Source organism: Carassius auratus, chromosome 28 (genome assembly GCF_003368295.1).
Source record: "Carassius auratus strain Wakin chromosome 28, ASM336829v1, whole genome shotgun sequence".
NCBI classification, from domain to species: Eukaryota; Metazoa; Chordata; class Actinopteri; order Cypriniformes; family Cyprinidae; genus Carassius; species Carassius auratus.
In genome coordinates this window covers 3079695-3101073 of record NC_039270.1, presented here as the reverse complement: position 1 = coordinate 3101073, position 21379 = coordinate 3079695, and the positions used below count along the sequence as shown (strand labels likewise).

General features: G+C 44.1%; 1 protein-coding gene across 1 annotated transcript in view; it reads right to left on the bottom strand.

Moving 5' to 3' along the window:
• Nucleotides 1-21379, bottom strand: part of LOC113047422 (zinc finger protein 721-like) — a 153083-nt gene that overhangs the window by 29346 nt on the left and 102358 nt on the right. The window contains exon 5 of the mRNA XM_026208768.1: nucleotides 16156-16163. Coding sequence (XP_026064553.1) covers nucleotides 16156-16163 — 8 coding nt within the window. The remainder of the gene's footprint in view (nucleotides 1-16155; nucleotides 16164-21379) is intronic.

The following is a 21379-nucleotide window of genomic DNA, read 5'->3' as shown; positions in this document are numbered from 1 at the left end:
TGCTCTGTAATCAATGCATGGTCTCAAACCTCCATCCTTTTTAGCCACAAAGAAGAAGCTGGAAGCAGCAGGGGAGGTAGATGGACGAATGTACCCTTGTGCCAGCGCCACCTTGATGTAGTCCTCCATGGCCTTCTCCTCGGGAACGGATAGGGGGTATATCCTTCCCTTTGGCACTGGTTCACCCGGCAGCAGATCGATAGCACAGTCCCACGGCCGGTGTTGAGGCAGCTCGGAGGCCCGCTTAGGGCAGAAGACCTTGCTGAAGGGGGCATAGCACTGAGGAATGGTGATGGATTGGTTCTCAACAGGGCTCTCGATAGAGGTGGAGTAGAGTGATAGTGATTCAGGGGGGTGTTCTACTGGAATAGGACAACCGGAGATGCATGATTGAAAACAGGCTTTGCCCCACTTCAGGATCTCGCCCGTCTTCCAGGAAATAACGGGGTTATGCTGCTCAACGCTATTTCTTGCTCAACGGCCTGCTGGTGATTGTGTGGACCTGATGAGCGGACAGCGTGGTCGTAGTAGTGAGCTTGAGCTGACGGCAGAGGGCGCGGGAGATGAAGTTGCCGGCTGACACAGAATCGAGGAGGGCGGAAACTGGAAGAAATACATCAGCGGCAGTAAGTGCCACAACAGTGGTGAGTGGTCAAATTTGGTATCTTGAAGGGAGAATGGCACTCACCATGGAGGACGGATGGGGCACACTGCTATGTTGTGCCCCGGAGCTGCACAGTAAAGGCACAGATTCTGGGCCAGCCGTCTTTGACACTCCGCCATTGTGAGGCGGTAGGAGTCAACCATCATCGGCCCGCTGGCTGACGTTCTCTGCTCGGCAGAGAGGAGTGGAGGAATGTGCCTGGGCCTGGTGCTCTTCTAAGCATGACTGCATACGAGTGGATGAATCGCTTGAGGCCGATGGTATCCTTGTATGCAGCAAGATGCAACCGCACTCGGGGTTCCAGTCCTTGACGGTAGGTTGTTAGCAAAGCCTGTTCATTCCATCCACTGGAGGCCGCCAAAGTCCTGAACTGCAAGGCATATTCATTGACAGACATTTTCCCTCGTTTTAAATTGTACAGCTTCTCACAAATAGAAGAATCCCAGCCAGGTCTGCCGAAAACCTCACGGAAATGGTTGATAAAGTTAGAATAAGACTGGATAACTGGGTTATTTCGAGTCTAGAGTGAATCTGCCCACAGTAGTGCTTTGCCTTGCAATTGGGAAATGATAAAGGCTACCTTCGAGCAGTCCATTTGATACAAGTGTGGTTGCACCTCCAGGACCAGTGAACACTGAAGGAGGAATCCGCTGCATTCCTCCGCCGAGCCAGAGTAGGGCGCCGGCCTGGCCATGGGACTGGCGTGCACGGTAGGTGAGAAAGTGATGACAGTGTCGGCGGAAGTGCTCGCTGGTGGAGGAGATGCTGGGGCTGCCATGAGTGTTCGATAGAGTGCATAAACCAGGTCTTGAAAGGGGTATGTGAGGCTCATGCTTGTGCCTGTCGGTGCTGGTCCGGTCATCTGTTACGGATCACTCAGGAAGCTGAGGAGGAACAGATGAAGATGTTTATTTTTAAAACACAAGCAGAGGAGCAGGTAGTGAGGAGTGATAAGGAGTATGGATCCCTGCAGGTAAGGCTGTGACTTCTTGTAAGGAAGGTGAACCACACACACGCACTTCGGGGGAACTGGGTCCTTCGGAGAGAATCTCTGGAGAGAGTAGAAGAGGAGTTAGTCCTAATAGTAAGCATAAAGGAATTATCTTGTTGCGAACGTGACTGGACAAAGACTGGGTGCATGTGTGTGGCTTTTGTAGTGCAGCACTAATGAGTGGGTGATGAGGAACAGGTGGAGGTGATCTAATACTCAGGTGAGGGTGTGAGGGTGTGCGGCTGTGCGCTGTGATTGTGTGGAGGTGGAACCTGGCGTGTTTGTAACATTAGCGAAATCTTTGAAACTCTTTGAAACTCTAAAGAATGGATGGGTTAATAAAACCTCACGATTAAACGCAAGTTCTCTCAACAAAATGCAAAAAAAGAGCTTTATTAATTGACAACTTAAGTGATTTTAAAGGGAGCCTTCTTTACTTGCTTTTAGGGCTGGGCAATAGCATATGGCCTAAAGACATCCCTGATTTTTTTTAGAAAAAAATTTGATTTATGATATAAATCGATTTTAAAATCAATATTCAAAGTGACAAAGAAATTTAAGAAGAAAATAAGTTTTAATATATTCTTTATAATTCATTTACCAGTCAAATTTATAACTGAGACAAGATGATAAAAAAAACAGTAATGTTATTATCTTAATGCTGGAAAGACCTTTATTTTATTTTATTATTTGTTGTTAATACTAGCCCATCATGCATCTAACCATCTACTCGGCGTTAAGAGCTGTTCAGATTAAAACGGGCAACTCTGTAGTGAGTCAGTGTCATGGACGGACGATATATATATATATATATACTTATTTGTAAATAGAGCCGACACTGTCTGTGTTTACAAAACTGATAGGAATCGTGTCCAGTGTAAGCCTGTTCATCACTGGGTTCTGTTGATTCAGTAATTCAGTATTGAAATGTTGTGAATGTGCAAATCGTGCTTTAACCTGAAAATAATCAGTAAAAGAAACAGACAAACTCCTTGAGAACTAGCCTGTAACATCCCTAAACTACGGGAGCCCTGAGTGGAGTGTTGGTGGATGTTAAAAAGAAAACCAAAAACCGATGTAAATTACACATTCGAGTTAATCAATAAAATAGACTTATCTCCCAGCCCTACTTGCTTTCATATAATTTAATTAAAAAAAAAATTGTAGCTGCATTTAAATGCAGGTGTGTAAAATATGTGCAAGATTTGCGCGGCGCAAGTGATGCTGCATTTATTCTTAATTGTTTTATCTTCATTACAAATCTTGTTTGGTTTTATTTTGAATAATTCTATGTAAAAAATAATTTATGTTGTAATGCATATACAAAATGTGAATTAATATTCATATTCAAGTGTTTGTGCAAATATTATTGACAGGGAGGCGCAGTCTCGATGACTTTAAGTTTTTCCTGATAATGCAGTTATATGCAGTTATTTTACTTAAAATTGTGGTCTCTCACATACATTAAAATTATAACTACAGAAATCTTGAAAAATGAAAGCATTGTGTAATCTGTGAATGTTGCATTTCTCTGGTTGGAGAGAGCCAGCACTGTGAATTTCATCTTTCAGCCGCCAAGAAAACATTTGTTTATTAATAATTTTCATAATTATTAGGCAACTGCATGTGCTTTGCAGCAAACTTAATGCATGTGCTTGAGCGCGGAATATATTAAGACTTGATTATGTAAATTTAATATAAATGTCTGATTAGTTAAATAATGACAAATGAACGACTAGAACTAGAAAAATCTTATGTGGGGGAAGACCACAACGAGTCCTAAACCTGCTCAGCAAGTTTAATAAGAGTTTCCATATGAAAGAGCAAAAGATTCAAACCTTTATCTCGACCCCCACAAGCCATACATAACTAACCCCAAAAACCCAACCCCCTCCAGCTGAACAGAATTCGGTCTGTTTTTTTTTTTTTGGCTGAAGGAACAGTGTGTTTTCATGTTACTGAGTTGAAACTAATGTTATTCATTAGTTTCTCACAGCCATAATGATAATAACAAATTATCAATTGATAATGAATCATTATTTTGCGAAATGCATCGTTATTTGTGATCGTAGATGTTTGCGGAAGTCTTTAAGACCAAACAGAATCCTCTGTTCCAGCTCAGTGACGCAGCTTTCACTGTCTGCGGTTTGACTTTACTAAATCAGATTGAGGAAAATACAACTTATTGATCATGAAACCAACATTTAGCAAGGCAGGAAAACATTCATTCTACCTGAAGGAATACGTATTGAGCTAATGCTTTTAAATAGAGATAGAGATAGAGAGAGAGAGAGAGGGAGAGAGTTTAAATATGGTTTAGGGCTATTCTTAAACTTGTAGCACATTAGTACAAATCCAAACACCAGAAAAGTTATGCATTTTATGAATAATGGAACGTTATGAAATGTACGCATTTTATTTATTCACAAGCTATATGGTTGAACTAACATTTCAGCTCACAACTTTAAGTTCCATTGTTTAAAAAAATGCTTTATTGGCCTTTTTTTCATAGACCTTCAGTTGTTATGCTCTAAAATCCATGCCATTTGTAATTTCATAGTATTTTCACCTCCTAAAGTACATTAGTTAAGTTTACTTATGTAACATTAATAAGGGAATTAACATCAATTCAAAGGGGAATAGAATTACAGTGAATAAGGACCAAATTAGTAAGCAAATTATTCAGAATGAATATTTAACACTTTATCAACTATTCATTCAGCGAAAAGTTGAGGTTTGGGTATTTTATCAATTCTGGACAAAATATTATCCCATGGCCTACGGTAATAATATCATGAAATTATGATATAATTATAATTATGATGACTGATTATGTGAAAGGTAACAGAATCTACAGTTTAAGGCAGTAACTTGTAAGCACTCAGCACAAGACACTGGTATTTAAAACAAACATGGCTTTATAGATGGGGGATTCACCCTGCGACCGATCGGAGCCATGGGTCTGCTGCACCGGTAGGGGAGCCCCGTCTGATGCAGAGTAGGCAAGAAGATGCAACAGATGGAGGGACTCTCATTGCATCCGAAGTGAGCTGCGGCTCTGATGCACCGGAAGGGAGAGTCCCCCTTGCGACTGCATTTGAGGCATGATTTTAAGCGCCGGATGGAGGACTCTCACAGCGACCAAAGGGCCGAGGACCTCTATCTGATTTTGTGAGAGGCCCATTTAGAGCTACTTAAGTTTAGGGCTGAAACAATTCCTCGAGTAACTCGATTATAAAAAATGATCGAGTCTAATTTCACTGCCTCGATGCCTCTTTTAATTTATTTTAACGTCAGGTCAAATGAACCTCACATCAGGTTCTTTCGCAATTATTTTTTTGTCATTGGATTATTAAGCGTGCCCATCTGACCTGTCCTTCTTAGTGTGACAGCCAATCAGAGATTCTTGGGCGGGGCCTATCCCCCTTTCTCCGGTTCTTCCATGTAATTAGCGTAATGTCCATGTGATTATGTGTCCAAACTTCTGAGAGTTTAGTTTAAACGCTTTAATAAGCAAACTTAATAGTTTAAATATAGTGCATCCTACACACATCTACTTTATATCAAAATTCTAGAAATCATTTACTCATCAAGTAGGCACCAAACTACATACTTCCCATAGTTGAGGTGGAAGTAAATAAGGATTTTAGCTGTGGGAAGTGTTTAACACACAAAATTAACCTGAGAAATATAAAGCATGCATAATACAGAGAATACACATGTATGAGGCAACTTCTGGTGATTAGTTCCTATAACTGATGTAAAAAACACCAAAGAATAGGCTGTAATGAAAGTTAAACACAGAAATAATTCCACAGGTTATATAAAACATACATGATACTTAATTGTGAGGTAAATACTTGTAATCAATTCAGATTATTGGAAGCAATTTTGAGACCGTTGTTTGTTTTAAACCACAAGTGGGTTAGATTTCAGTCTGTTGGTTTTGGGAGACAAAGTCTATGGTTTAAGGGTTTTGGTGATCCTGGGCCAAAGGAATTCCTTAGCATCCTTCCTGATTCCTGATAAGTAGTGCAGAAGTAATATTAATGTAAAACAATCCTGACAAATTATTTTTTGTTTACTCTCAATACCTTAAGTATATTAGAGTATGTAAGATAATACTTTTACATAAAGGACAGTTCAGCCAAAAATGAAAATTCTGTGATCCTTTGCTCACCCTTAAGTTGTTCCAGGTTTGTTATTTTCATTTTTGGGGTTTTTAACATGACTACTAGATTTTCCCCAATATGGTATTTGTAGTTACTTAAAGTAGTTTACTTAAGTATCTCAATATTTCTAATCACGTTGCCATAGCGCTGAACAATTTTCCTTTTCCTTCTTTCTCTAAATCAGAGCAGACCCCTGTACTGCAGGATAAAGCTGAAAGTCGCAGCGCTGGACAGATGCTTAATGGTTTAGGGCTGAGCAGAGAGGCCCTGACAGCGCTGCAGGATTTTCTGAGAAGTGAACGCCAACAGTGATGGGTGCCACAATCCAGACCCTGGTGTTTCTCTTCTGTCTGCCAGTGGTACATCATACAGATGGTCTCCAGAGTGTTTGATATGTGCCTCGTTCCACTGTCACTGTATTGTCCTCTGAGTCGCTGAGGAGCTGCTGGCCATTAACCAAGAGATTGACCTCCTGAAGACCCCAGAACACATGGAGGCAGCACTAGGCTCAAACTGATGTTTTCCTGATGTTAATCCTAAACTATGCTGTAAATGGTTGTAAAAAGTACTTTCAATTATAGTGCAATTTGTTTTAATGTGTAAAAAATATTTATAGGATGAGAAAATAAACAAAAGAATGTTTTGTGAACAAATGTATAAGCTGCATTAAACAAAACAACGTACATAAGTACTTCTTTTATTTACATGTGAATATGAAAAACAAAAATACAAAATGTACAGAAAAGTACATATTTACAAACAAATTACACACGCAAAAAATGAATAATGTATACAACTTGTACCACAAAAATAAACTACAGAAATTAGGTTGTTCATTGGCAATATGACATTTAAAAAATATTTTTACCACTGTTTTCTCTTGGCTAATGAATAATATTTGTTAAGCATTCTCTCAAGAAGAGAAACCTTGTGCTCCTCTCTCTCTCTCTCTGGAGTTTGATGTCCTCCCTGAGCAGCTCCACTCATCCTCACACCTGTCCCAGGACACTTAGCAAATAAACCATGCCTGTTAACAGCAACAGCAAAATGAATTTTAGCTAAAAATTGTCTATTGACTTTGTATTAAGTCTTTCAACAGCAGGCTCACTTTCTCAAGAATAGTACTAAAACGATAAAATGGAAACACTTATGAAAAACTTAAATTTGGTTAAAACATTTGTAGACATATCTTGCATGACAACATGACTTGCATTGCCTTATATAGTGTGTTCCTGTAGCTCAACCGGTAGAGCACTGCGCTAGCAAGCAAGCAAGAGTAAGGTTGGGGGTTCGATTCCTCGGGAACACATGATATGTAAACATTGATAGCCTGAATGCACAAACATTGATAGCCTGAATGCACTGTAAGTCGCTTTGGATAAAAGCGTCTGATAAATGCATAAATTTAATTTTAATTTAAATATAGACTGTCTTATTGTTTGTGGGCTTTATGTAAAAAAAACAAAAAAAAAACATGGCTTTTAACAGTTTCGCTAGATATTTTGGTAAATGAAAACACAATACTTACATTTCAATGTGAAGTCCCACACAGAACTCTCACTTGCCTTGTTCTTTGAATATAGCACCATCGTCATCTGCGTGCAAGTGATTCTAATGTATGGCAGGGTGAGAAGGGTCCATAAGATGTACACTTCATTTTCATGGGAAATGAAGGGCGCATTTGAAGTCGCTTTCGAAATTCGTCAGCCTTCGTCGCGGCGCGGTGACGCATTCGAAGTGCGCATTCTGACTTTGGGACAGCTTACGTCGTGACACTGTGACGCAATCGCACTTCAGATGCACACTTCAGAGTCCATGCACTTCGGTTTGGGACACAGCAATTGTGCTTTCCCCTACATGTGTTCCATTCCCCATGTTCTTTGTGACCCAGTTTCTGTTCCTCCTTGATTTGATTAGTTTCCAGGTGTGTCTCCTTAGTCCCTCATTTGCCTGTGTGTGCTTCTCAGTTTGTCGGTTTTACCAGTTTCATACGTGTCTTCATCCTGTTCTCCCTGTTGGATTGTCTCCTGTGTTGGATAAATAAAAACTTATTTCAATTTGTCCTTGACTCCATGTTCCTTCCGGCACAGTATCGTGACAATCAGCAATAGACAGCATAGAAATGAAAACTCCATAATGTTCCGGAGTAAAATGTTGATCCAGGAAGTGATGTCTGTGCAAGTTCTGGAGGTGTTGACGGAAGCAATTTATTGGTTTTATGCTTTGATAATAGTACTGAACATTGTCCAGATGTAGTTTTTCATAAAAATGTTATTTTCTCGCCGTTTTGCTCAAAACTATTAATGAAACCTAGCTATATTCAAGTGTTCGTCAAGATTGCTTCAAGCTTGAATAAAATGAAAAAAATAAATAAAAAGTACAGAGCAAGCAGTCTGGGAAGTTGGTAAGGCACGCCAGATCGATAAAGTCCCGGGTGTGGTCTTCCAGCGAATGGTCAGACTGGTCCAGGCATAGGAGCTCGAAAGCTGGGATATTCATTTCGAGAGGGGGGGAAACAAAACAAACAAAAAGGAAAGAAGAACACAGCTAAACTCACTTTTCTGTCCACTACTCTGTCACACGTGTGCTGGTCTATAGAGTAACATGCACAATGAAGAAAATATATATCAAAAGAGTTATTTTAATGTTTATGGAAGAATAAAGCACATCCAACAGAAATCATCAAACATGATATAACATTAATAGCAGACAAAGAGGAACTACACAGACAGGGTTTTTAAACACAAGGAAAGTAACCAGGGGAATGGAAACAGATGGGGATTAATCAATTAACAAAACAAGGAGCAGAACATGATCAAAATAGGGAAACACAAAAGGAACAGAAAGTCCACGATCATGACAGGGTGAGGGGTGTTTGGATAATGGGTAAGGGGGCACTGGCCCAAAAACGTTATAAACCACTGCTATAGTTGAAAGATTCATCTGATATATGATCAATCAATGTATTGGAGAACAATGTATTTGCTGCAGTCTCATCATTACCCAGTTAGATGTCACAAGGTGACGATCTTTAGGGGCGGAACCAAAATTTGGGGAGTTTGGTTCCGCCCGGAAGTGTTTCCGCCCGGACCGGAAAAACAGAACGCCGTAAGAGGGAAAATCAGGGAATTCGATGCACCTGTGCCTAGTTAGGGACAGCGGTTGGTGATTGGAGGATACGCTGGACAAGGCAGTACTTAAGGCCAAGTTATTTCACAGTCTGGAGCTCTTTCTGGTGTGTGTGAAGCACTGTGTCGTGCCCGTCTTGGTGCGCTGCTGGTGGCTGTCTAACTCTCTCTCTCCCTCAGGCTGGAATTGTATGATTGTGAAGACATCGCGAACCTTAAAGGTTGAGAAGTGAACGGATTATACGGCGAATTGAGACGACGTGAAAAAGGGGATTGGAAGCGGCATTGATGTGAGTACTAAGAGCAAGCCGAAAGTGCCCTGTATATTGACCTGGCGTTGTGTAGATCTCCCCAGGAGGAGGAGGGCGGCCCTACCCCTAATATAGCGTGGTGGGAGAGCCGAAGGAATACTTATTGAAGTAGTCACAACGACAACATCACTAGCTAGGCCGCATATTCCATCGCCAGATCCGAACCAAGCGAAGTGAAGGAAGACGGGTGTCCTTTTCGTACACTGAGTGTGGTGGGTGAGTCTTCGTGCTGTGAAAACCTACAATTTTGACGTGGTGCTGTATATTGCTGTGGGTTGCTGTGTATTGCCGTGTGTCCTGTCAGATAAACCCCCGCCTTCATGCACTCCGTCGTGGGAGGACAAGGAGACTGCTGGTTCTAGCCTAGTTCAGTACAGTATATGTTGTGAGCGTGCTTCAGATCTCCGGAGATAGCACAGTACGCTGTGTTCAGCCCAGAGGTGGGAGCTATTCAAAGCAAACTAACTGTGCTTTGTGTCCAATCTGATACCTGTGGAGAGAAAAGGAAAAAGAGAGTGAGTAACACAAGGAGAAACAGAGGAAACCTGTACTTACAGTACGCTGTGTTCAGCCCAGAGGTGAGAGTCATTCAAAGCAAACTAACTGTGCTATTGTGCCCAAGTTGATACCTTTGGAGAGAAAAGGAGAGAGAGAGTGAATAACACGAGGAGGAATAGAGCGAACCCTGTACTTACGGTACGTTGTGTCCAGCCCAGAGGTGAAAGCCATCCAAAGCAGAGTAACTGTGTTTTGTGTCCAAGTTGACACCTGTAGAGAGGAGGAGAGAGAGAGGATAACGCGAGGAGAAATAGAGCGAAACCTGTACTTACAGTACGCTGTGTCCAGCCCAGAGGTGAGAGCCATTCAAAGCAAACTAACTGTGCTATTGTGCCCAAGTTGATACCTGTGGAGAGAAAAGGAGAGAGAGTGGGTAACACGAGGAGAGACCGAGGAAACCTGTACTTACGCCGCTGCCTGTGGAGAAAGAGAAAGCGAGTGAGCACCCAAGGAACGAACTGTGTGAACCAGTACTTACTGTGAGCTGCAATCAGCGAAGAGGTGAGAGCAAAACCAAGCCGAATTAACTGTGCCTTTGCGTCCCAGCCGTTGCCTGTGGAGGAAGAGAAAGAGAGTGAGCACCCCGAGAACGAACTGTGTGAACCAGTACTTACCGTGAGTTGTATTCAGCGAAGAGGAGGAAGAAGGAGGGCGCTACGGATACCTAAGACTCTGGCCGGGCCCCGAGTCCCACGCCCCGGATCCCCGTGGCCCCTTGCTCCCTGACCTCTTCCCGGCCATAGCCCATCTGGAGGGCCGAGTCGGAGTTTAGTTTTAATTGCCCTTTCCCTATTCCCCAAGCTATTTTTAAATATTTAAATAAAGATTGTTTTATCACTTACTTTTTCTCGTGTTGTTTGGCCATTGGGTTGGCTTTGGGGACCTCCTCGAGGTGGAAGTTGAGAAGGGGTGTGGCTTAGTCAAAGCATAGCCGCCCCTGGGTGTGACAGATTTGGCGTAGTCGGCAGGGTTTCCACCTCGAGTTGAGTAACCAAGGTCGTCCAATGACCGACGACGCGGGGCCTTCAGCCCAACCCCGTGCTATGCCCGTTTTTATGGGGAGCCCCTGGATCCAAAAGTATGGGGGGACAGAATCCGAGGTAAGATTGTCTGAATGGAAGGCCCAGCTAGAGTACCTGGCCGACCTACAGGGCCTTAGTGCAGCCCAGCGGCTTCAATTTGTGTTAAACTCCCTGGATGGAGAAGCGCGGCGAGAGGTGCATGCCGCCCCCGAAGCCGTTAGAGCCAACGCCCAAACCGTGTTCCAGTTCCTCACTGAACAGTATGGTGACCACACCCCCGTAGCTGTCCTTCGCTTCCAGTTCTTCAATTGTAAGCAGGGCCCCCGTCAACCGATTAGAGCTTTCGCCCTGAGGTTGCGAGAGCAATTCGCCCGACTACAGACCCGTCAGGACCACGGGTTGGGAGATGGAGAGACTCTATTGCGGGACCAGTTTCTTCTGGGGCTGAAGGAGGGTCCGGTGAGACAGAGCCTACGTATCCAGTTTCGAAGGGACCCGGGTCTTACGTTCGAAGATCTGTATACCACCATGGGGTGGTATGGAGAGGAGTGTGCCGAGCCACCTGGCGGGTGAGTCATTACAAGGGGAGGATTTAGAACAAGCACAGACACAGAAGTTACAGGCCCTCCTTCGGAGATGGCAGCATGTGTTCGCCACCCACGATGAAGACTACGGATGCACCCAGGTGGTACAACATCATATACCTACCGGGGATGCAGGGCCCAGCCGGGAGAGGTATCGCCCAATTCCGCCCACTTTGTATACCGAGGTACGTACACTCCTGCAAGGCATGCTGAAGCAAGGAGTTGTCAGGGAAAGCAGCAGCCCGTGGGCGGCCCCCATAGTGCTGGTGCAAAAGAAGACGGGGGCTTGGAGATTCTGCGTGGACTACCGTAAGCTGAACCTCGTGACTAAGAAAGACGCCTTCCCTTTGCCGCGGATCGAAGATTCGCTTGCCAGCCTCACGCAGTCGGCATGGTACTCTACCCTAGATTTGGCCAGTGGCTACTGGCAGGTGCAGGTGGCCGAAGCAGACCGGGAGAAGACTGCCTTTACAACCCCGTTTGGACTATTTGAATGGGACCGGATGCCTTTCGGGCTCTGTAACGCTCCGGCCACCTTCCAGCGGCTGATGCAGCGGTGCTTGGGAGGTCAGTTAATGGAGTCAGTATTAGTTTACCTGGATGATGTGATTGTCTACTCCCCAGATTTTGATTCACACCTGAGGCACCTCGAGGAAGTCTTTCGTGCCATGGAGAAGTACGGATTTAAACTACAGCCCAATAAGTGTCACTTACTACGGAGAGAAGTCAACTTTTTGGGCCACGTGGTCAGTGCGGCTGGAGTGTCCGTAGATCCTGGAAAGGTATCGGCCGTGAAAGACTGGAAGGCCCCGAGGACAGTGAGGCAAGTGCGATCCTTTTTAGGATTTGTGGGATACTATAGGCGTTTCATAAAGGACTTTTCAAAAATTGTTAAACCCCTTAATCAGTTGCTGGTTGGCACAGGTCGTAACCGGGGCCGGGGGTCGCCCAACGTAGACTGGGATGCAAATTGTGAGTCGGCGTTCCAGACATTGAAGCAGGAGCTGCTACAGGCCCCTATCTTGGCATACGCAGATTTCACAAAACCATTCCTTCTGTATACAGATGCCAGCAATCTCGGGCTGGGAGCGGTGTTGGCTCAACGGCGGGACGGAGTCGAGAGGGTCATCGCGTACGCCAGCCGGAGCCTCCACCCAGCCGAGAGGAACGATGCGAACTATAGTTCTTTCAAATTGGAGCTGCTGGCATTGAAGTGGGCCCTAAGTGAGAAATTGAAAGACTACCTCTGGGGTGCCAAGGTGACGATCATTACAGACAATAACCCATTAGTACACTTACAGACGGCGAAGCTGGGAGCCGTGGAGCAGCGGTGGGTGGCCCAACTGGCCAACTTTGACTATCAACTACAGTACCGACCAGGGCGTGAACACACGAACGCGGACGTCCTCTCAAGGCTGCCCGAAGCGGAAAGCCCCGGAGGGGCCAGCCCGGAGGAGGGCTATATGGTAGGAGCAGTAGAGGCACCAGGCAGTAGACAAGAGGCCGTGCCTGAGAACTGGGGATGGGATCCCCGTCGGTGGAGGGAGAGACAGGCCAGGGATCAAGATGTGCGGCTTGTAAGAGAATGGCTGGAACAGGGCCGACGGCTGACGCCAGCGGAGAGGTTAGCCCAGACGGATACTGGGAGGAGGCTGCTGGGGCAATGGGACAGGCTGGAGCTGAGAGATGGCGTTCTGTGCAGAAGGGTCAGTGACCCGAAGTTGGGCGAAGAAGTACGCCAGATCGTGGTACCCGCAGATGAGGTAACGGCGTTAGTTTCGGCGTACCACAACCAGTTGGGGCACCAGGGACAGGAGAGGACCGTGTCCCTGCTTAGGAGATTCTTCTTTTGGCCCGGGCTAGAGGCATCGGTGCACGCCCTAATTCAAGCTTGCCCGAGATGCATATTGTTTAAGTCCAGACGGGAGGTCCGAGCGCCAATGGTACCCATCCATGCGAAGGCCCCCCTTCATATCATGGCTATGGACTTCTTGACACTGGGCCGACCACGAGATCGCTACCAGAACATCTTGGTAATAACGGATTTGTTCACAAAGTACGCTTGGGCTATCCCCACCCTCGACCAGACTGCAACCACCACCGCTACAGTTTTATGGCGGGCCGTCTTCCAGACGTTCGGATGCCCGGAGTTTCTGCACTCCGATCAAGGAGCCAACTTTGAGTCCAGGGTAATTAGAGAACTATGCCAGTTGTACGGTTGCACGAAAACTCACACCACTTCGTATCATCCTCAGGGGAACGGCGGCTGCGAGTGATTCAATCAGACCCTATTGGGGCTGCTGGGGACCTTGGACCAACAACGGCAGGACGATTGGGTGAGTGCATTGCCAAACCTCCTACAGGCCTATAACAACAGTATACATAGTACTACGGGTTACGCCCCCACGTACCTGATGTTTGGCAGACACATACGAATGCCTACTGACCTGGTCCTAGGAGTGACAGCCGACCAAGAGGAAGCAAGTGTAACGGAGTGGGTGGGGCGCCATCACCAGCGCTTGCATTTCGCCTACGAGCAGGTGTCGAAAAGGATACAGACGGCAGGAGAGAAAAGTAAGCGGTTGTATGATCGGACTGCTAGAGAAGCCCCTCTACTGCCAGGAGAGAGGGTGTTGGTGAGAGATAATCGGCGGCAGGGGAAGGGGAAACTGAGTGACCGTTGGGAGGCCACCCCTTATGTAGTCTGCCGGCAGCAGAGGCCGGGACAGCCGGTCTATACCATCCGGCCAGAAGGGAAGTCAGGCCCCGACCGTGTGGTGCACCGGAACATGATTCGCCCATGCCCTAACTACCCTGAAGCCGTGGAAGAAGTCCCCACGGAACCTGTACCAGTGGCCCCCTGGATTGAAGGTTGGGCTGTGGTACCAGGGAGACCCGTGGTGGCACCACCCCCGATCGCCCCGAGAGAACCAGAAGCAGCCCCTGAACAAGCTGAGCCCGATTCACCAGTGAGACGATCCCAGCGAGAGAACCGAGGCCGACCCCCTGCCCGCTTTGGTGAGTGGACAGCCCGAGGACGTTCTAGGGACTAGAACGGATTGGCGGGGGAGGATGTCACAAGGTGACGATCTTTAGGGGCGGAACCAAAATTCGGGGAGTTTGGTTCGGAAGTGTTTCTGCCCGGACCGGAAAAACAGAACACCGGAACGTCCGGTAGCGCCGTAAGAGGGAAAATCAGGGAATTCGATGCATCTGTGCCTAGTTAGGGACAGCGGTTGGTGATTGGAGGATACGCTGGACAAGGCAGTACTTAAGGCCGAGTTATTTCACAGTCTGGAGCTCTTTCTGGTGTGTGTGAAGCACTGTGTCGTGCCCGTCTTGGTGCGCTGCTGGTGGCTGTCTAACTCTCTCTCTCCCTCAGGCTGGAATTGTATGATTGTGAAGACATCGCGAACCTTAAAGGTTGAGATGTGAACGGATTATACGGCGAATTGAGACGACGTGAAAAAGGGGATTGGAAGCGGCATTGATGTGAGTACTAAGAGCAAGCCGAAAGTGCCCTGTATATTGACCTGGCGTTGTGTAGATCTCCCCAGGAGGAGGAGGGCGGCCCTACCCCTAATATAGCGTGGTGGGAGAGCCGAAGGAATACTTATTGAAGTAGTCACAACGACGACATCACTAGCTAGGCCGCATATTCCATCGCCAGATCCGAACCAAGCGAAGTGAAGGAAGACGGGTGTCCTTTTCGTACACTGTGTGTTGGGTGAGTCTTCGTGCTGTGAAAACCTACAATTTTGACGTGGTGCTGTATATTGCTGTGGGTTGCTGTGTATTGCCGTGTGTCCTGTCAGATAAACCCCCGCCTTCATGCACTCCGTCGCGGGAGGACAAGGAGACTGCTGGTTCTAGCCTAGTTCAGTACAGTATATGTTGTGAGCGTGCTTCAGATCTCCGGAGATAGCACAGTACGCTGTGTTCAGCCCAGAGGTGGGAGCTATTCAAAGCAAACTAACTGTGCTTTGTATCCAATCTGATACCTGTGGAGAGAAAAGGAAAAAGAGAGTGAGTAACACAAGGAGAAACAGAGGAAACCTGTACTTACAGTACGCTGTGTTCAGCCCAGAGGTGAGAGTCATTCAAAGCAAACTAACTGTGCTATTGTGCCCAATTTGATACCTGTGGAGAGAAAAGGAGAGAGAGTGAATAACACGAGGAGGAATAGAGCGAACCCTGTACTTACGGTACGTTGTGTCCAGCCCAGAGGTGAAAGCCATCCAAAGCAGAGTAACTGTGTTTTGTGTCCAAGTTGACACCTGTAGAGAGGAGGAGAGAGAGAGGATAACGCGAGGAGAAATAGAGCGAAACCTGTACTTACAGAACGCTGTGTCCAGCCCAGAGGTGAGAGCCATTCAAAGCAAACTAACTGTGCTATTGTGCCCAAGTTGATACCTGTGGAGAGAAAAGGAGAGAGAGTGGGTAACACGAGGAGAGACCGAGGAAACCTGTACTTACGCCGCTGCCTGTGGAGAAAGAGAAAGCGAGTGAGCACCCAAAGAACGAACTGTGTGAACCAGTACTTACTGTGAGCTGCAATCAGCGAAGAGGTGAAAGCCATCCAAAGCAGAGTAACTGTGTTTTGTGTCCAAGTTGATACCTGTAGAGAGGAGGAGAGAGAGTGGATAACGCGAGGAGAAATAGAGCGAAACCTGTACTTACAGTACGCTGTGTCCAGCCCAGAGGTGAGAGCCATTCAAAGCAAACTAACTGTGCTATTGTGCCCAAGTTGATACCTGTGGAGAGAAAAGGAGAGAGAGTGGGTAACACGAGGAGAGACCGAGGAAACCTGTACTTACGCCGCTGCCTGTGGAGAAAGAGAAAGCGAGTGAGCACCCAAGGAACGAACTGTGTGAACCAGTACTTACTGTGAGCTGCAATCAGCGAAGAGGTGAGAGCAAAACCAAGCCGAATTAACTGTGCCTTTGCGTCCCAGCCGTTGCCTGTGGAGGAAGAGAAAGAGAGTGAGCACCCCGAGAACGAACTGTGTGAACCAGTACTTACCGTGAGTTGTATTCAGTGAAGAGGAGGAAGAAGGAGGGCGCTACGGATACCTAAGACTCTGGCCGGGCCCCGAGTCCCACGCCCCGGATCCCCGTGGCCCCCTTGCTCCCTGACCTCTTCCCAGCCATAGCCCATCTGGAGGGCCGAGTCGGAGTTTAGTTTTAATTGCCCTTTCCCTATTCCCCAAGCTATTTTTAAATATTTAAATAAAGATTGTTTTATCACTTACTTGTTCTCGTGTTGTTTGGCCATTGGGTTGGCTTTGGGGACCTCCTCAAGGTGGAAGTTGAGAAGGGGTGTGGCTTAGTCAAAGCATAGCCGCCCCTGGGTGTGACATATACATAGTGATTTAAAATGAATTTTATTATTTTCTGGTGTAGTTGCTGAGGCTAGTACTATTAAAGTAAAGAAATCAGCAAAGGAATGAATCGTATTCAATTCAGAGTATTTTAGTATTTTAGACAACTCTAGACAACTCACCTAGACAGCCTATTCATTAAAAAAAAAAAAAAAATCAACAAGTTACAGAAAGTCACTCCCTGTAGAAAAACCTGTCTGGGATTACAAATTTAATAATCTTTTTGACGCGGTGGAGGAGGCCAGAGTTGGCATTCCGCAGCGTGTCCATGTGGGGTTGTTGGCGTCTGAGGCAGGCTTGGGTTACCATCTTGGTCTGAATCTTATACTATTGCCACAGATGTTTTTTGTATTAATTGTAATTTATCATCCACCATCTTCAAATATTCGTTCTTATGAAAAACTTAAACAATTACTAAAACAGTGAGATTTTAACAAAGAAGTTATTATTATAGGAGATTTTGATATTAATTGGGATTATAAAACAGAAAGAATCTCAAAAAGATAACTGATCACTTCGGTCTGATGCAAATGATTAATGCGCCTACAAGAATAACTAATTCAACAAGGACTCAAATTGATTTAATTTTTAGTAACAGAGCAGAGAGAATCTTAAAAACTTTTAATATGTTAACAGACCTTTCTGACCACAATTTGATTTTAGCGGCCAGAAAATGATCTAGTAAGAGATTAAGTAAATTCAGAAGGAAATACGATTCTTACGGCATTCCAAAACGCAAACTAGATGGCTTCAGAAGGGCAATCCATCAGATTAAATGTGATGATTTATTGACCGGTGTTCTGAAATATTCGGTTTCTGAGATTTTCGGTGACAGTAGGCGAGCATACATCAATATTCATGAGTTTCCTGTTTCGCGTTAAAGTGACTCTGAAAATATTAGTACGTTTTCACCGGATCACAAAAATTGTTCAACAAGGTAGTTTAATTACGTTTCAGCTTCGAATAAAGATAACCAAACGTAGAATATAATTGTTCGTTTGTGAACTAAATGTCATTAATTGTTTGCTGTTTTAAATGTTTACTCAACGATTATAGCCACTTATTTGCCAGAGGCAGCCCATCGTTAGAATACGCTACAAGTAAATGGACCAGCAGCTGTTAAATATTTAATAATATTACTCTGTTTTGCTATTAAAAGCATGTATTTTGATAAGTATGTCGTTTGAGGTTGTGTATCATATGGTGGCACAAACTTTTTTTCTCCTTAAAAAATGTCAAATGGAAGTGCATGACAGCCTACAGTTCATGTGGAGAAGCTGTTTGTTTGTAATTAATATATCTGTTACAAATCAGCACAGTTTGATACTTGCACTTCTGCCTGTTATTTTTTCCTATGTGTGTACTTTAGTGTAATAATTAAACAAATCATATGCAAAAAAAAAAAAAAAAAATGAATAGCTTACTATTTCATACAAATGTTGTATTATTTAACCACTTTTAAACTTTTATTACATTTTGTTCCTGAAATCCACAGTTTTGAAATCAAGATAATCAAAGGTAATTAAACCAAGCACAGCCTAATAAAACAAGTTTCATGGATAAAGGGTTTTGTAAAAAAGATCATGTTGGTTTATATTCTACTAATATTAAAAACGTGGGTCACTCTTGAATGGTTTATTCTGCAGTGGGTATAAACAATCTGGTCCCATTGATTTGGAAACATGTTTCTTCTCCCAACATTTAGACTGATTTATTTGAATTTGTTCATGGTGTTTAAATCTCTGTTTGCCATTTGTTGTTCATATAGGAATTTACTTTAATAATGTATTTAATCATTTACTTACAACAGAAACATGTGTTTACTTGTGTTGAGGCCTATCCCTAAACACATATACAAGTAAAACCTTGTGTAGCTTTCAGCAGTTTTTTTTAAACATATATTTTATATTCATACAGGTGTGTAGTAAATGTCATTTATGTAATGCCTTCATCACATCTGTAAATAAAACTTTTAACTCAGAATCAACTCAAGTCTTTATTCAGCAAAAGCACTAAAATCGTAATTTTACAACAGGAGATTGAGTGAAAATGAGCATTTCACCCCCCCTTTAAACAATCCAGAGCAGAGGATATATTTGGTATGGATCTGGTAATGCTTAAAGAGCTTAGTCATTAGTTAATCCTATCACTAAAATTATCAATCTTTCAGTTTCTCATGGCATATTCCCTTCTGCTTGGAAGTCATCTGTTATTGTGCCCATATTCAAAAGTGGTGATCCTCACTCTGCTAGTAATTTTAGACCTATTAGTATTTTACCTGTAGTCTCAAAGGTTGCAGAGAAATTGATGGCTGCGCAAATCACTAATCATTTGAATAATAGTTCTTGTGCTTTACATCCAATGCATCCAAAGTTTGGCTTCAGAGCAAATTATTCAACTGAGATGGCAAATTGTTACTTCACTGAAAAAGTAAACTCTCTTTTAGATAAAGGAGGGGTTGTTGGGGCTGTGTTTCTTGGCCTCAGGAAGGCCTCCAATGTCTAAATTATTAAGTTTTAATTTTTCTCCACATACTTTAGGATGGATCGAATCATATTTGTCAGGTCGCACACAGTATGTAAGTATACAGACTTATAAGTCAGCCCCCCTAAGTATATCCACTGTTGTTCCACAAGGATCTATTTTGGGTCCTCTACTTTTTACATTGTACATATATAATGATCTTCCATCCATCTGTCGTAATACTAACATTCAAATGCATGCAGATGACACTGTTATTTATATACACAGAATTAGTGTGTGACAAGTTGCAAATGAACTTACACGATCTCTGGTTTATATCACAACTTGGCTAGAAAAAAACATCTGTAACAGGGTCAGATTTAGGCCCAATCCCAATTCTATTTTATACCCCTTCCCCCACCCCTCCGCCTACCCCTTCCCCTTGTGTCAAGGGGTAGACGGAGTGTCAAGGGGTAGTGGAGAAAATATTCCCCTAAGGATTGGGACACCACTACCATGACGTCACATGCCATCATTCGTCATCTAGCTCTTTCAATACACATATATACTGGTGGTCATTAGAGCCTTTAATTATAGTTCTGTATTAATGAGCTGCTTACAGACACACACACACACACATATCGGAAATCGTGCTGCTCACGCATCCAGGAGAAAATAAACTTGTCAACACTGCCCCATGACTACAGTTTAAATACAGAATCGCTACATTATATTTTCCAGCAAAAAAGAGGATACAATCGCAGTTTTTAAGAAAACTCACTCTAAAAAAATAAACACACAGACGCGAATAAACGTAACTTCCATTTCTATCTCTCTCTCTCTTTCTTTCTCTCTCTTTCTCTCTCTCGATTAGGCAATATTTGATCAAATGGTTTAGCGATTTCTAATTACTGGGGGGATTAGTGTATGGCAGTTATCGCCCTGATCAGACATATGCTGTGGCACTATCATGCAGTCTGTAATGATATGACGTTAGCAAATATTAGCAATTTTTTTTTGCAAAATTTTTTAGAGTAACATGACCGTTAATATGAACTCACAATTGAATGTAACATAAAACAAATGATTTATTTTCGTTAAAATTTTTATTTTTGCCAACAAAGCTTACATTTATGTGTCTTTTTGTTCGCTGTAGCAGCCATGGTGCCGTGATAATTCATACCCCTTCGTTTGAAGTGTGGTGCCGAAAAATCTTCGTTTGAAGGGCTATGTGGCCCTTCCCCTTACCCCTCCCCCTCCAACCAAAAGAGAATTGAGACACCCCTACCCCTTCACGTGAATGCGCGAAACGGAGGGGAAGGGCTAAGGGGTAGAATTCGGATTGGGCCTTAGTCTATCAAATTTTTAATTTATTCTTGATTATATGTCATCCAAGGCTGGTATGATGTATGTGCATTCCATGATTATTTCTCATATTACTTATTGTAGGAGCCATACATTTGGGTTTGATTAGTCTTATGACATTTCCTCTTTTCTAAACTGTTGTATATGTGCACGCGCAGAGTGACGTTATTGGTTACTGTGTGTGTCACCGGAGGTGTGGTGTCTGTATTAATGTGTTTGTGCTCACCTGTTTGGGGGCGGGTGTTTGGATTATAGCTGCAGGTTGAGCATGTGGAGAAACTTTCTGTTGACTGTCGCCATCATTATCATCTTCTGTTACTGCACTGTCTGAGGTATCTTTGCACGGCTTATGAAATGCATCAATTCAAGTAAGTGTCGGTTCTTGTTAAGCCTGTGAAATAGAACAATAAAGACCCATTATGTGCAAGGGTTAAGCGTGATGCGTCTTCAGTTTAAACCCACACGTCGTAGCCTGCTGGGGCCTTGGATTAGTTTTTATATGCCACAATAATTTGTCAACAGAAAGTCTTGAAGTGCGGAAAAATTTAGTTGGGATAACACTGGATGTTTGAGATCGCTTTCAAAGTCGTAGCTTGTAAACGATAGACGCGAACGCTCATTGGACTCGCGTATCCTCAGTCGTGGTATAGCCGGGCCGTGATTCAAACCCACAACCCTAGGGTTAGGAGTCCACTCTCTAACCACTGGGCCCCGACTTCCCCCTCCTTGGCTGTGGGAGAG